Below are 17,735 nucleotides of genomic sequence, written 5' to 3' on the forward strand. Positions count from 1 at the left end.
AGGGGAGGAGGAGGTCATGGGAACCTTTGATTTGTAGCCAAGTCAAACCGAAATTTTGCGTAATCTGGGAACCTACTACTTGCAATTGGTATCTAAATGGGTTACAATCTTGTGGGACTGAGCCCTTAACCGATGGATTCTGATGCTATCCCTAGTAGATGATGTCAGAATTTAAACCGTAGAAATTACTTTTCTCTTTACTATAGACAATTAATGACATAATTTTATAGATAAGGGGTATCTCTGCTAAACATATTATGGTTTTTATTTTGGTTTGAATTTTATTATTTTAACATCAAGAGCTAAATGGAACTTATCTTTGAAAGGAAATAACCACAAAATATATTGTATAGTTTACTGCAAAACTAACCAAACTGCATAGCTAGTTTTATACAAGGTTGTCATGGCATTAGGCACTGAAGACGCTGAGGGGCTTATAATGTAGCGCAAAGACATATTGGTAAGCAAATTATGCAATTACAACCTAATGCAGTAGGCTGAACAATAAGAGAATGAACAACTATTCTGTACATCAGAACAGAGGAAGAAGCTGCTTAATATCACCTAAGGGACTCAGGAAGGGCTTCATGGGAGAATTCTATTAGCCGTGGATTTCTAAGGATTATAAATACAAGAGCGTTTTCACATGGAAAAGGAAAAGATTGAGTGTTCCAGACAGCTAATGTAGCAGCACACTGTGGACAGATGACCGAAGGAATCATCTTCAGAGTTTTAGTTTGAAAGGAGAGCAATAATAATAAAGCTGGTATGGGTGTTGCCATCTTATGAAGAATCTTAAATAATTATGTAATAAATTTCAATTGATATCTCTCATTGTAGTTCAGAATTTCCCAAATGTGAGATCTTAAGAGTTTTCTAATACAAACTTCTTTTTTTTTTTATTTTTTTTTAACGTTTTATTTATTTTTGAGACAGCGAGAGACCGAGCATGAACAGGGGAGGGTCAGCGAGAGGGAGACAAAGAATCTGAAACAGGCTCCAGGCTCTGAGCTGTCAGCACAGAGCCCGACGCAGGGCTCGAACTCAGGGACCGCGAGATCATGACCTGAGCCGAAGTCGGCCACCCAACCGACTGAGCCACCCAGGCGCCCCAATACAAACTTCTTAAAACTAGATTCTTAGACCTTTCTTTCATTTCTTGTATTTAGTTAATAAGCTTAGAAAAGACTGATTTGAAATTATGAAATTTTGAAAGAGGGCAGGGTTAATGTTTCATTTACTTTATAAAATGATAAGTCATCAAAAGGTGAGAAAGTTGCATTTCTGGAAAAATTGAGATGAAAACTATAGAATCCAATGCAGGTGAAAAACGACAAGAGTTTGAACTGAAACACGGATGGAAAAGTAGAATTGAATAAAGAAAAGCCATCAGCTTTCAGATTTTGAAGCTGTTGGCTTGCAGGGTTGTTGGTGAGGGAGAATATATAAAGAAGTTTAACTCTGAAATTCAAACTGGTTAGTCTGTAAAGATAGTGAGTCCTGAGACCCAAACAGGAAATTCCGGACAGCAACAGGTTGAGGAAATCAGGATTGGGGTGGTGAGATGGAGAACACTAAACTATGAATGATTATGCTAATTCAAACCCAAGAGTGTTTCTGGATTTAATAGAAGGGTTCACTTCCTAAAAACCAAGAAGGAAATGTTCTTAAGTGGGCATTGTAATGAATGGTACAAAAATATAAGGGAGTAATGCTTTGAAAGGCATGTCTGATTCAAAGTAAAAATCTTTCAACCATTTACTGCATAATATTTTCCCATGGAGATAATTTTAAAAAGCTTTGGCTCACTTAGAAAAGAAATACTGAGCCCTCTTTGTTATTACTTTAACTGGTCCAATCTCTAAACCACAGATACCTCAGAGGTTCATTAGAAATTCCCAAACCCAGAAGGAGGAAAGTCCCAATAAAAACAAACACACCAAACCAGATCCTTTAGGAGTTGAATTTTGAAGTTTTGACTTCCTGATTCTAAGGATGGGTCATATTTTAGCTGCAGAATAATAGTAAACGTAGCTTGAATATACCACAGCTAAAATAATGAATCTCTTCCATGTCTGTCAGTAGATTTGGCGTGTAAGTATATCATGTGTAATTCAAATACAAACTGTAAACCATACAAACCCCATCTCTAAGCCAATCTCTTTACCTGGAAACCTCTTTAGCCCAACATTTTCTGCTTCTTCATTGAAATTTGTTTTTTTGATTATTTCATTAGATGCAGTCAGTGGCTCAGGTTACACTGGCAATGAGAGAAAATATTGCCTTTCCTTTATAAATAAATAACTGGGGTTCAATTATCAACTATCGAGGGTTATACTTCTCTTATGTCACTGTCCTCTGGACTACCCATTACATGTTTCTGATTCAAGAGGCTACCAATTGCAGTGGTCTGGAACGAGGCAAGTAAATACCCGGTGTACATTCAATCCTTGGTTCCCAGGAAGTGATGTCTCCCCAGAATAGAAACTGAAACCATTTGATAGCAGATTTTACAAAACACATAGTACAAGATAACATAAGGTGAAAATATCGCTATAGGTCTATGTAATGACCAAAGAAAATTTTTAATTTTTTTTTCAATGTTTATTTATTTTTGAGAGAGAGAGAGAGACAGAGCTTGAGTGCGAGCGGGGGAGGGGCAGAGAGAGAGGAGGGAGACACAGAATCCGAATCAGGCCCCAGGCTCCAAGCTGTCAGCACACAGCCCGACACGGGGCTCGAACCCACGAACCGCGAGATCATGACCTAAGCGAAGTCAGACCCTTAACCGACTGAGCCACCCAGATGCCCCAACCAAAGAAAATTTTTAAAGAAGAATTAATTGAAAGAGCCTTGAGCAAGTCAGCTGTGACACCACAGAATTTTTGTAGTACCTTGAAGGGTCATAATTTTTCAGTGGTGTAATGTAAGTATAGGAAGGCTTCGTGGAAGAAGCTTAACTGTGTGATTCCTGAGCCTCTCTTTCCCTTCCAACCCTTTTCTCTTGTATGTGTATTCTTTTTTTTTTTTTTTAAATTTTTAACCTTTACTTATTTTTGAGACAGAGAGAGACAGAGCATGAGCGGGAGAGGGGCAGAGAGAGAGGGAGACACAGAATCGGAAGCAGGCTCCAGGCTCTGAGCCATCAGCCCAGAGCCCGATGCGGGGCTCGAACTCACGGACCGCGAGATCGTGACCTGAGCTGAAGTCGGACGCTTAACCGACTGAGCCACCCAGGCGCCCCATCTTGTATGTGTATTCTTTTAGGAAACATTTCAGTTAAAATATAATACATTTCACTGTATAAGTGTATCATGTCTCCATTCTTCATTTTCCAGAGGACATGTATATCCAGTTATACCCAGAATAGCAAAAGCAAAGATCAAATAATTGTTCCCTCTCAAATACCAATATAACCAAAATGTATTTTATACACCAAGACATTATTTGAAAGAGGGTCATTAACTTACTAAAAATTATTTTCTTCTTACTGTTTTAATTTTTCTTGTTACCCCTTTTTCATATTTTTTTCCCTGTATAACTCTGCATTTACTAATCTGCATTAAAGCCTGGACCAGTTTCATAGCAGCCTATTTTGTCATCAACTTCTTTCTCTTAATAAGATAGTTATTTTAGTAATGTATCATTTAATATATATAAAAGAGGCACCAGATTAAAACTCTTAATCTTGGGCTATTGGGGTATTGACCAGTAATTGTTGTTTTAGCTTATAGGACCCACATTTTGCTGGGAAAAAGCTGTGTCTCCTTCTCCTATGTAACTTCTCACTCTAGGTGAGAGCATTTTTCTAGTTTTAGGATATATATATATATTTTTTTTTAATTAATTTATTTATTTTGAGAGAGAAAGGGAGAGAGAGTAAACTCTCAAATGTGCACCAGCGGGCAAAGGGCAGAGAAAGAGGGAGAGAGAGAATTTCTAGCAGGCTCTATGCTGTCAGCACAGAGCCTGATGTGGAGCTCAATCTCAGGAACTGTGAGATCATGTCCTGAGCTGAAATCAAGAGTAAGACAACGGATTGAGTCACCCAGGCTCCCCTAGATTTTTTTTTCATTCCATGTAACTATTACCTGCCATTCTTACAAATCAAAGTTAAAAAAAAAAAAAAGGAAATGAAGACCAAAAAATCAAATCTATTTTATGATATATATGCAATACCATGTTCTGTTAAATACAAAATATAATAATAAATTTAAAGGATTTGTATGGATTTTGGAAACTAGCACTTTGAACAAATCACCCTTTAATACCTGGAAACTAACTTAAAGAGATGTAATCCATATCACTGTTTCTCATTAATATTACAAATTCTGTGAGCACTTAAGGAAGTGTGGATAAATTATACTTCAAGACATGAATTCGGAGTGTTCTAGAAAATCTTTTAAAGAGCACTGATACAGTGTAATGCCCACGGAATTTATCTCTTCCTGCAGTATGTTTCATTATGTCTTAAAATTATTTATTAGGAGAGAGAAAAACAATTTCTGTTAATTATTTATGAATATTAAAACATTGATGAGCATTACCTAAATGTGACAGGATCCCAGCTGGTGCACAGGGCTGACACTGCTGAAATGTAGCCAACACAAGAGGCGTGCACGAAAAGAGCAGAACAAATGACTTAACAGGGGCCTAAAAGCAGCAATCAGAAGAGGTTCATTTAACTTAGAGAAGGCACAAGCTCCGAGCAATTGCCTCTACTTAAGTAAGTGTGGAATTACAAAAGACTATTTATTACAGTCGAACAGGGCCCTGCAGCTTGCTCAAAGATCTTTGAAGAATTTCAGCAGTTATCAAGTCTTGCTCAGTGCAGAAGCAGTAAACGTTGGGCAGATCCCAAGCAGCCTGCAAAGCTTTCATTAAAAAGTTAATACAGCCTTCCTCACAATTGTTCTTTGAAATGAATTATTTTCTCTCTCATTTTTTGTTTTTGTTTTGTTTTTGTTTTGTGTTGTTGTTTTATTTTTGTTTTTTTTTTAAGGAGAGATGCCATACATGGTAATTTTCAAAACTTCTCTGAAAACTGTATTTTAATTGTTAGGAAAAATAAACCAGTTTCATGGTGATATGGAATGAATGAATGTAGGGTCTCCATGGGTTTACTAAGAAAGTGTTCCAACATCAAGAATCTTTGAAATGCTCTGTAAGTATATATTAAAAGTTATTCCATTAATGGATTTATTTCAGCACGAAAATTAGTGGAATTTCTTCATTTTGTACAAAACAATATTTATTTCCCAGGACATTAGGGCTACAACTTTTCTATTAACAATTAACGAATTGTTGTTTTATTTTGTTTTTTAAATATAAAGGTTAAAGTAAAAGAAAATAATTCTCAAAAATTAACATATTTTTGTTTATTTATAACTGAATAATGTATTTAGAAACATTGAATACATTTATAAAATTTTAATGAAATATAACCAAAATAAATTATCCTTTGCTAAGAATCAATTCAAGAGCAGCAAACCAGTACAGGTTGGAGAGGTGAGGGTGCTGTGAGGCCAATCCAAGAAATAAAACAATAATATTGAATAGACAAAAATTGAATATGAAAGGTAAATGATGTTAAGTTACATGAAAGGATGTTAATTGCTAATGGGAATAAAATATGGTTAAGAAAATATATTTACTTTCCCATCAGAAAAGCAACAGCTACATTTTTCCTTGGCAAAAGATTAAATTATCATTCCCAGGCCATTAAATGAATGGAGCTTTAATTACAAAAGAGTTCAGAAGATCTTACAAATAATAGAAATAGGAGGATGGGGAATTTATTGAAGCGGATTTTTCATTTAGATTTACCCTTTCTAATACAGTGTCACGAGGCAAGCTTAGCAAAAGCTCTATTTTAAGTAAGGAATACAAATGAAAGGCATTTACAGACAGGAACAATTTAAGAGGTTAGATGCAAACGTCAGCATGGGACAATCACAGAAACATCAAATCCACAAATAGGAATCTTCCAATGCTGGCTATTTTGGGGAATACAAATACACAGCGTTCTAATGCTTCTTGATTGAGAAAAATCTGTAAGAAAATAGGTCCTTTAGCAGTGAAAACAATTCAACAGTTAATGTACTTGATAATTCTTGATTTTTGTATTGTTTCATGTTTGCAATTTCTTTTGCTGCATTCTATTAGGGCAGAATGCTGCTGAACCCCACAGTGAGATATTTCAGTTGGCCAGTGTACCAAGGTTGAGATTTGAAACCAGAAGTGCACTGAGGGATAGTACGCATTTTTTTTTAATGGAAGGACTTAAGGAGGATATCACTTAAAATATATTTAATCTTCCATTAGAAATGAAGGTAACCGTATGATATCTGATCCAAACAGATGATTTTTATTCATATTCTGTACTTTAGATAATGCATAGCAAAACATAACAAATACAGAGTCAACACCCAATAAGACACCTCAAAATATGTCCCAAGATTTGTGACACGAAGTGTATTCAGTTCCTTGGTATTTTTATTAAATATATATATTTTAAGAAATAAAAATGTAACAGCAGAAGATTGTTGTTTCCTGATATTTTTATTCATGAGAGATTTGGTTAGAAGTCAAGACCTACTATAATATGTTCTAAACCCTGTGTATTTTACAATACAGTAAATATTATTATTATCTATAGATACCAAGGGACTCCTGGTGCATAATGGATTCCAGTCCTCTTAAAGAGTTGCATATGAAAATGTTATCAATGAGCTGAAGAATCTGGCATTAATAACTTTGCAACATTATAACAAATAGGTAGCCCTGGTTTTTTGTTTTTTTTAATATATCAAATATATTTCATTGCTTACATTATAGTAGCAGATTGAAAACATCTGCTCACTTGCCACTAGTCCACCAGCAGCTGAAAATCTCAGTTCATTTTCCATAGGCCTGTATGTACCAAGGCTATAATCCAGCTGCTGAGGCTTGATATGGGGCCAGATTAATACTCCAGAGCCTTTGAAATGGAGATAGTGCTTTCTTGCCAAAGATTAGAGCAATGATAGCTTGCATTTGCTTGTTCCCTTCTCGTTCTGCTCTTCCTTACTGGCCTTCCCAATTGGATTGATTTGTGTCCTCCCCCATCCCCTCCCATTTTCCTTACAGCTCCATCACCTGTCATGACGATTAAGAAGGATCGAACATCCAGAAACAGCATCTCTTTATCCTGGCAGGAGCCTGAACACCCTAATGGGATCATATTGGACTACGAGGTCAAATACTATGAAAAGGTGGGGAGATGACGTTAAAGGGTTGGGCTGTGTAGGGAAAGAGGTTACCTTCTTATGAGCTGTGCACTTGCAAAGAAACCAATGGCATTGCTAAGAAATGGTAGAGCTCTGTTTGGAACTTGGGTCCTCTGATACCTTTGATTTATAAGTAGAGTGGTTTTTGAAATCACTGTGCCAAATATCCCCCATTCTATAGCAATAAGCCACAGCAAAGATGTCAGTACCAAACTGAAGCCATCTAGTTATGGCATTGGAAATGACATTTTTCCTTCTACATTGAGAGACCCCTGTTCTATCAGCTATTTCACAGTGATTCCTTCATCTCTTGATGGTGTTCCTTAGTTTATTGCCTAGGCATCGTTTCCTGACCTTCACATTCACATGAATTTCATTCAGTACAGATACTGAACTGTTGAACTTTGAACTAATAACAAAACCATTGTATAATTGAACTGACAATGAAAAGCTTTCTTGATGTTGTACAAGGTAATTTAGAAGGTGGGCATAGATGGATGAGTCTGGTCCACATCATAAAATTGTGATTCCGTAATACAATTATAAAAATAGGTACATGATTATTTATAAGTAGAATTTAGGATATAGTATTTCATCACTCTAAATGGCACTTATTTTTCTTTGGTTATAAATTATGGTGAGGTTTGAAAGCAAGATGTATTCAAATCTTATCAGAGGTGGGTGGTTTTATAGCTACCAATGTGAACGAAACATATTTGTGTGCAGTTTACAAAGTATTTCAAGGTGAATTAAAAACAAATTGTGCATTCGTAGAGCACTTCATAGAACAATTCTGCATACATTATTTAATTGTGAGCTGTCTGATAATCCTACAAAAGTGGGCAAATAGGTTCATCCACAAATAAGAAAACAGAGTCCATGGCATTATTTGAATTTCTCACAAGCTCACTGCTAATAAACAGCTATCTGTTTTGATTCCAGGCAGCCATGACTCCTCCGTTAGTATGTTTCCCTGTATTACAAGCCTTGCTCTACCTGAGTATGGATTATTAGAGAATTAGTGGTATAAACAGTTGTGCAAAAAAAAAAAAAAAAAGTAATGTATAAACATTTATCTACATTGTGTAGTTATTCTCTTTATTGAGGGTAATGTATTTCACAAGTATGATGCCATTTTTTTCCATACCGCCACATGCAGGGAAAGGAATGTCTCTCTCATTAAAAGAAAACAAGAGGCCTAATAAACTTCACTGTGCTAAAGTCATAGTATAAATAACTTATATCCTAGCTTTTGGTGCTCCACTGTGACACTGTGAAATACTCATCTGATCGAGATCTTCTGTTTTTAAAAGTGTGACAAGATAGATTGGGCAAATATAAGAATCCATGTTTTATACACAATGCAACAAAATAAAAAAAAATTAATGATATGCCTCAGTTCAGATTAGATAACAAAACCAGAAAACACCCAACCTTAGACATTTAGAGCTAATTCAAAAATACAGTTAATCTATGTTCATATCTTGACAAACATACACAAAATTCTGAAATTGTCAGATTCTACCAACAAAGCACAATGCACATCCTTATATTAAAATAATATTAACCAGTGCAGGAAGAAAATGGCTGAATCTACTTTTTAATCCTTAAACATTTAAAAATTTGATGCAAATTACTTGCAATATTATCTTTAATATATACATTTATATAAATACTTATTTTTATCTTAAATATCTTTTATCTTAAATCATAAATTTAAAAATTATTCTCAAATACATATACACATATATGGACACATGTATATACACATATATGTATACATATATATATGTATATATACACACATATACATATGCATATACATATATATAATGATGCTTAGAAATGTTTTGAATGTTTCACTAGATTTAAGTTCTGTAAGGTCTAGCTTTCTTTTACTTTTTCTTTTTTTGTTTTTAAGGTCTAGTTTTCTTGACTGTTTACTTCACTAATGATGATGAACAGATTCAAGTTCCAGGCATATGCTCAATTTTTTAAAAAATGAATTAATTCTGTAAAATAAATATATTTGATCCTCTTTATTATTTAATACACCAACTCAAATGTGATTCAATACATAACCAGCATCATTAACTAAAAAATGTGTGTAATGTACAACTTTTTTTCCAGTAAATTCTATTATTTTGGTTGAGGATATCCACTCCGGGCCCCGGCACAGGTGCAGGGCATTCCACCATTGTTCAAAATCAGGTTACCCATAAAGTGCTCAGTATATGTTAATGTGCCTTAGGGGAAAAACACAATTCTCTGAAAATTCGAGTTTTGCACACAAGGCTTGACACAAAGACTTTACTGTTACTTTGCACTGTGAATTTCCTAACATACAATGTAAGTGTCCTGGAGAAGCTCCTTTGGGGAAATGTCTCTAGACTTTGATCTGAAGATATCTGTCTCTGCTAAACCACAGTGACTTAGATTAAATACAGTGCACATATAAGTGATGCTGAGAAATTTAATGTAGCGCTATATGTAAAACCTGGGCCTTTTTAAAGTTTAATATTTTATAATTGATATCTTTCTGAGAATCAGTAGGGCATCCCTATTAGGTTTAATTCAAAAGGATATGTTCCTCTTTGTAAGTTTATTTTTGAAATTGGATTGAAGCTTTCATTCCGGGTTGGCTGTGAAGAAAGCATATCACTTGCATGTTCACTAACCAGTAAGAATGAAAACTAACTTTTCCTGCTTTATGTGCAAGACACAAATCATTTTATCCAAATTAGGAAATTCGGTATACATTGTTAGCTTCAAAATGCCTCTGTTGTGTTCAGAGAGTGAAATAATTGTCACCTCTTTTATATGTCCTATGTTAAAATCTGAAAGAACTGGTTTTGGGTGGCTCACATTTTTACCATCCAATAGCCTTATGAAGATTTGATTGTAACATGATTTTTCTTACCTCAAAGCAGGAGCAAGAGACAAGTTATACCATTCTGAGGGCAAGAGGCACGAATGTTACCATCAGTAGCCTCAAGCCTGACACTACTTATGTATTCCAAATCCGAGCCCGAACTGCAGCTGGCTATGGGACCAACAGTCGCAAGTTTGAATTTGAAACTAGCCCGGACTGTATGTATTATTTCAATATAGGGTGTAGGGGGGAGGGCTGTTGCAAAGTTGTCTGATAATTCACTCTTTTTCTCCCTATCTAAATTTAGATAATATGTTGACATTTAGACACATTGAAAGTGTACTGCTTGAAATATTTAGCCGTTTATATAGCGTTGGGTCTGTAGTGTGGGTGTGCATCTGTGTGGGTTTTTTTTTTTTTTCTTTTTTACAAATCAAACATATTCTAAGGCCTGGAATGCTACTGGTCTTCTGTTGGCCATAAATTGCTTTGAGGAACGCCATTTAATATGGTAACATACTCCCAGTACCTGTTCATCCAGATGTTCCAGGTTCATTGCATGATTCAGTGAACTACGAAAAGAAACTTGCTGATCCATGAGGATTTTAATATTGTTTTAATCCTTAACATATTCAATCTTGTATCACTTGGAGATTAAGGATTTTCTAAAACCTGATTTATCACCTCATTCACATTCACAAGCAATTTGGATAATCTTGTGTGTCTGACACCAAATTTGGCATAGACTGGTCTAAAATTGGCAAACATTTTCCCAGTAGCATTTCTCTTTTCTTCAAATGCATTTGCTTCATATTAGAAAAACCCTCTGCTAAAATATGATTTTCAAAAAGCTAATAAATATCATGGCCATGGTACTAAGATGGAGGGAACACAAGTTCAACTTCAAGCTAAGGATTTTATTTAGTGTATTAATTAATGAGGAGACTATTATATATTTATTTCTGTTTATTATATTCTAAAAAAGATTAAACTGGTTTATTTGTTTTTTAGATTAAACTTGTTTAAAGGAACATTTGAAGAACAGATAAATATGCATATATAAATACATATTTGTGTGTGTATATATTACAGACAATCAGGAATACTTAAATTTATTAATTTGTCCCAGATTGATTGATTAATATCCTATAGGACAATAAATGTAATGATTGGAGTCATCTTTTCTACTGTACATAAAGCAGTTCTATCTCTAGTGAACGTTTTATTTTAATTGTAATGGGAAAAATTGTATACATCACTCAGTTTCCTGCAACTTAAATTCACAGTTGTAAAATAGCCTAGAAAGACAATCAAAGATGAACTCCTTTTAGAAAAAATCATCCAGGGAGGGTCTGACAATGGCCAGCACAGTACCGAAGAGAAACCCAGTAATCTCTTTTGACTGTTCTGATTTGGCATTTCTCCTGGCATGTGTATTTCCTGTCTAAATATTTTGTCTGTGATCTAAAAGCACATTGGTTTTGGTATGGTAATATTTTTATTATGCCCACAATCCATACCTAATAGAAACATTAAAAGGTAAACACAAATTATAAAAAACAGTTTAAGTTAAATAATAGTTACTGTATCAAACAGTTATGCTATTTTATGGCACACCTTTTGTCAGCTGATTGGAAACGCCGCTTAACCATAACCAGCTGTGCCTTCCGCAAGGTGTTGAGAATCTAGTGTTCTTAGAAATTATCAGCTCAAGCTGAAACGCAGTAATTCTTCTAACTCGAAGGCGAGCTGCCATCCCCCAAAATACTAATCTGTATATACTTCAAAACCTCTGCTAATTCTCCTGTGATGGATACACGTGTTTTCACCTGTGGGGCGGTCTTGGGAGTGCCTGCTCGGTTGTCCCTGCCACCAAGTCAGCAGCGGCAGACAGCCTTCCTCTGCTGCACCTGCCAGGACCCACCGCAGGCCTCCTGCAGGGGCCACGCTCTCCTCCATGACTAAACACCGCAAGGGCACAGGAGTCAGCCTCTTCTGCCTAAGGCAGGACTTGTCCACGGGCAGCCTTCCCTCTGGGACTCCAAAGAGAAATGGCTCTCTGAGAACATTAGAAACCAGAACGTTATAAAATACCATGAAAGTGGATCCTGAACAGGTTTAAAACAAATTTAAAATTTTAGATGACATCATAACAGAGTTTAATTGCAATTTAACATTGGTAGTTCTCAATCTTTTTGTAACATTTAAGTAATGCAAAAAAGTTGCCTTTTTTTAAAGATTTTATTTGTAAGTAATCTCTACACCCAAAGTGGGACTGGAAATCACAACCCCGAGATCAAGAGTCGTGGGCTCCACCGGCTGAGCCAGTGAGGCGCCCCGCAAACAAGTTTCTTGTTCTGAAATGATTACAAATTGAATTTTTTTTCAAACTTTTAAATGGTTATTTAAGTTAAGAACAACAAAACCTACATTTGCTTTACCAAGAAAGATCACAAATCCCAGAAAGCGAAAAAACACATGTTCATTATATCCTGTGGTAGAAATTAGGTATATCAAGGGGCAGGAGGGTCAGATCACCATTAGATAAACATATTTTCTGTTTTTAAACAGCACTTAACTCTGGGTGATATGTAAATTTTCAAAGGGAACAACAAATCCCAATATACTAATGTGATTCCAGATTTACTACAGATACTGCTGTGGCAGCATTCTGCACGAACCTCTAATGGGGCTTCCGTGTCTGAGGTTTAAGAAATATTCCATTTGAAAATTACAGGGTTTGGGGGTTTTGCCAAATAAGTTTTATATTTGCAATACTTCCACTGATGGATACAGCAGATGAAAAAAGAGTAAGAAGGAAAAGATGAGCTTTTTAACATCATGTTCCTCATTTATAAAAATCTTTGAGTGGTACGGTTTGATATTTTAAAAACTCAGTTTACTCTTTTTCACCATAGAATTCTTCCAGACTTTAAATATGGATGAGAAAAAAAGGTATCTTTTGTCCTAGGGAGAAAAAAAGACAAAATCAACTCTCGGTTTTTTTAATCAGAATGATGTATTCATAAAAATTCGTTCTAAGAACTTAAGAGTCTTGTTATATATTGATATTTAAAATATATATATATATATATATATATTATAAAAGACTGATGTTTGTATTTCTTTAACATTTTGCTCTTTATTCTAATTTTTTTCTAGTTTTTATTTTTAAAAATTATATTAGAAGTTATCTTTCATAACACATGTAGATATTTCTTAGTAGAACAAAGTGGGTTTTTACCTGGAGTTTAGATAATATTTTTTGTAATTATCTTTTTTTTTTTAATGTTTATTTTTGAGACAGAGTGTTAGTGAGGAGGGGAAGAGAGAGAGAGACAGAGACACAGAATCCCAAGCAGGCTCCAGGCTCTGAGCTGTCAGCACAGGGCCCGACGCGGGGCTCAAACTCACGAACGGGGAGATCATGACCTGAGCAGAAGTCGGATGCTTAACCAACTAAGTCACCCAGGGGCCCCAAAATGTCTTATTTTTTATAGTTATTATCATCTTCATTTCACAAAGAGACTGAGGCATAGAGAGGTTTAAGTAAGCTTTCCAAAATCACACAATTGGTTAATGACAGGTCTGATTCGAGAACCTATGTATTTATGTGATAATATATTAAGCATTTTCTTTCTTTTTTGTTGAGTTTTTTGTTTTTGTTTTTTTGAGAGAGAGAAAGAGTGAGCAGGGGAGGGGCAGAGAGAGAGAGAGAGAGAGAGAGAGAGAGAGAGAGAGAGAGAGAATGAATCCCAAGCAGGCTTGCACTGACAGGAACCCTGAAATCATTACCTGAGCCAAAATCAAGGCTTGGACGATTAACCCACCGAGCCATCCAGGGACCCATTAAGCACTTTCATAAGCATTTTATTTGATCCTGTTCCATAAGTTATTCTGGTACTATTATTTCCTTTATACATGGTTTAGGACAGAGTTTATGTGTGTTTTTTCTCGGGTTGCATAACTAAGAAGTAGAGTCAGTGAACCTAGAATCTCCAAATTTTGGAGTACTAATCTAGTGCTGCAGATGTACATTTAAAAAAAAAGATATTATGCTGAAATTGTAGAGTTCATAGGAGTAAAGGGGCTTCCCTAGAGTCAAGGTGGCATCTCCAAAGCACGAAGTACAAACAGAATGAAACTGAAGTGCTTGGGAAAGCAGACAAGTCAACTGTCTGGAAACCCTCACTGGGCAGAAACTGAATCCACAGCACTTTTTGCCAGTTTTTTACTGGAGAAATTAAATAATAAAAATAGATAACATTTATTAAGCACTTACTCAGTGCTTGGAACTATTTTAAGTGTTTTGCTTGTATTAACCCATTTAATCCTTGCAACAGTGATCTTGTGTCACACAGCAAAGTAAGTGCAAATCCAAGCATTCTGTTTCATGAGACTGAGCTCCTAACCAGTCTGCTTTAGGGAGAGAAGGTCAGCTGTATGTGCAGGATGTTCTAAATGGGAAGTGGCCAGAAACAGGGGAAGCGGTTTGCTTGTGGGAAAACATATTCAAAATGAGTTTCTAAGACATGTAATAGACAGCAATTTTTAAAAGTGTTCCACGTAACATTTTTAGACAACTCTATAATGCATTTATTCAAAATCCCTCATTATAAATGTTTGCTAATTTCACTAACAAAAATGATCCATTTTGATTATGTGCCTTACGTAGTCCCCAGGATTCATAGATATTTAGAGCTGGAGGACATTGCAGAGATGTCCTAATTTAATTCTGTCTGTGACAGAAAAAGAAACAGAGAATTCCTCTTCCTTCTATCATGCTTCCTCTCCCAGTTTCATTGACATTTATCTCATCTCCTGGCTAAACTTCACAGAGAATGCAGACCTTGCTGCACTTTAGAAGTTACTACGATGTACGTACAACATGGAAAGCATGAGATAGAGTTATTATTATAGGTTTACGGAGCATTATTGAATCACTAGGTTAAGTTACTTTACAAACTAATCACGGATCTGTATCCAATGGATAGGTATGTATCCGTCCAGGGGTTCTGGGAGAGAGATGTTAAGATGGACTTCTATGAGCTTTATAGGGGAAAATGCAGAGAGAAGAAAGAGGCGGGAAGAACAGAAGCCATCAGGCTGCACCTCTTGCTGGGATGTCTGTCAGCGTCTGTGAAGAGGTGGAGGGAAAGAGAAGAGTGGAGGAGGAGGAGATTCAGCCAGCAGCGCAGCTCTGCGGGTCTCCCCTGGGGGTCCCGCAAGCGGTGGGGAGCCCCAGAGTGAAGACTGCCTTAGAGGAGTCCTGTACTGAGCAGGGAGGGCCTGGCTCCAGTCCCCTTGTAGTGTTTAGTCATGGAGGGGAGGGTGGCCCGTGCATGAAGGCTGCGGTGGGTCCTGAAGGTGCAGCAGCTGGAGGCTGTCTGCCCGCTGCAAATTTGGCAGTGGGAAGATGCGAGCAGGCACTCCCGTGCCTGCCACAGTGGTGTAAACAGTTTGCTGGTAGTAAAGAATAAAGAGCTTGCAGCAGTTTATATTATGAGGATGCCATCCTACCACACTTGGAGCTCTTATTTTCAGATGCTTGGAAAACTTCTTACAGCCCATCTGCCATGTCTCTTTATTTGCATCATTTAGCTCTCCCTAAAACTGCATTATTTTCAAGAAATCCTTCCAAACTTAGATTTTTGATCAGGCTGAACATTTGATAATGGCGTCTGGAGAGGTGATAGTATTCAAATAATCACACTCTCTCTTCTAAGCTCTTTAGATACACCGCTCATTCATTTGTTCAATCAGCATTTACTACAAGGGCAATATATGTTAAAATACGAGCATGTGAAAGGCCTTGTTCCAGAAGCTGCGTATATTTTAGAGTCTAGGGATTAGGATGCTTATGGAGTTTAATAGCAGATGAGGCTGGAGGTGTAAGCAAGGAACAGGATCTTCAATGGCTTTACCTGCTCTGCTACAGAATTTGCATTTTACCTTAAAAGTGATGGAGAGGGCGCCTGGGTGGCTTGGTCGCTTAAGCGTCCGACTTCGGCTCAGGTCATGATCTCACGGTCCCTGAGTTCGAGCCCCATGTCGGGCTCTGTGCTGACAGCTCAGAGCCCGGAGCCTGTTTCAGATTCTGTGTCTCCCTCTCTCTGACCCTCCCCTGTTCATGCTCTGTCTCTCTCTGTCTCAAAAATAAATAAACGTTAAAAAAAAATTTTTTTTTTAAAGTGATGGAGAGCCCTGAAAAACTTTTATGCATGACAACAGCATGATCAAATTGATGGTTTAGAAGGAATATTCTACTGGCCAGATAAAAGATAGGAAAGACATGCAAATAAAGACCAATTAGGATTTTCTAATTGTAATCCAGAAGAACTAAAAAACACTTAAAACAGTTTGGTGATTAATTGGATAGTGAGTGATGAGGTGAGGGAGAAGACAAGGTGATTTTGTATTTGTGTTCTCTGTCTTTGCTACTCGAAACATGGTCTGGAATCAGCCAGCATCAGCATCACTGGAAGCTCATAAGGAAAGCACAGTCTCAGGGCACCTGGGTGGCTCAGTGGCCAACTCTTGATTTTGGCTCAGATCATGATCCCAGCGCCATGGGATTGAACCCCATGTCGAGCCCCGCACCAAGCTCCATGTTGAGTCTAGAGCCTGCTTAAGGTTCTCTCTCTCTCTGTCTCTCTCTCGCTGTCTCTCTCTCTCTCTGTCTCTCTGCCCTCTCCCCTACACCCCTCTAAAATAAAATAAAATAAATTTAAAAAGAGAAAAGAAAAGCAGTTTCAGTCCCCACTCTAGACCGACTGAATCAGAAACTTCTTTTCCAAGATTCCCAAGTGGTTTGAATGAACATTGAAGTTAGAGAAGCACTGGTCTAGCTCAAGGGTCAGTAGACTTTTTCTGTAAAGGGCTAGATAATAAATATTTTAGGCTGTGTGTGTAGACAGCCTGTGTGCTCTTACTCAACTTGGCTATTGTAGCATAAAAGCAGCCATAGATAATACACAAATGAATGTGGCTGTGCTCCAATACAACTTTACTTATGGACACCAAATTTTGAATTTTACATAATTTCTACGTGTCAAAAATCTTCTTTTGACTTTTTACAACCATGAAGCAAATGTGAAACCATTCTAAGCTCCTGAGGTATACAAAAACTGGTAGCAGGCCAGGTTTGACTCCTGGACTATTTTTAGGTGAGTGAGTGATGAGACATTCACAAAGGTAGGAGAGCAATTTGTTGGTGGTATGTGTTAAAAAAAAAAAAAACAACGAAAAAACGAAAAAAAAAAAACATTTTAATAACTCTAGATATTGCAAAATAATTAAGCTTGTTTAGAAAGCTTTTAGGGCACCTGGGTGGCCTAGTGGGTTAAGCATCGGACTTCAGCTCAGGTCTGATCTCAACTTTTGTCACTTTGAGCCCTATGCTAGGCTTTGTGCTGACAGCTCAGAGCCTGGAGCCTTCTGTATCTCCCTCTCTCTCTCTGCCCCTCCCCCGCTCGTGCTCTGTCTTCTCTCTCTCAGAAATAAATCAACATTAAAAAAAAAAAAAATTAGGGATCTTTTATAATTTCATTCAGGGAAATCTGACCTGTTCACTGTGTTCCTCTGATAACTTCTGG

At 36.7% G+C, this 17,735-nt stretch overlaps 1 protein-coding gene across 3 annotated transcripts in view; it reads left to right on the plus strand.

Annotated features, from left to right (window-relative positions):
• Positions 1–17,735, plus strand: part of EPHA3 (EPH receptor A3) — a 360,076-nt gene that overhangs the window by 267,928 nt on the left and 74,413 nt on the right. For 2 of the 3 annotated variants that reach the window (XM_060640217.3, XM_060640219.3), the window contains exons 6-7: positions 7,129–7,253; positions 10,196–10,358. In XM_060640217.3, the coding sequence (XP_060496200.1) occupies positions 7,129–7,253; positions 10,196–10,358 (288 nt within the window). The remainder of the gene's footprint in view (positions 1–7,128; positions 7,254–10,195; positions 10,359–17,735) is intronic. The other variant, XM_060640218.3, reaches the window with a different exon arrangement.

The sequence above is a fragment of the Panthera onca genome, chromosome C2 (assembly GCF_046562875.1).
Source record: "Panthera onca isolate mPanOnc1 chromosome C2, mPanOnc1 haplotype 2, whole genome shotgun sequence".
NCBI lineage: Eukaryota > Metazoa > Chordata > Mammalia > Carnivora > Felidae > Panthera > Panthera onca.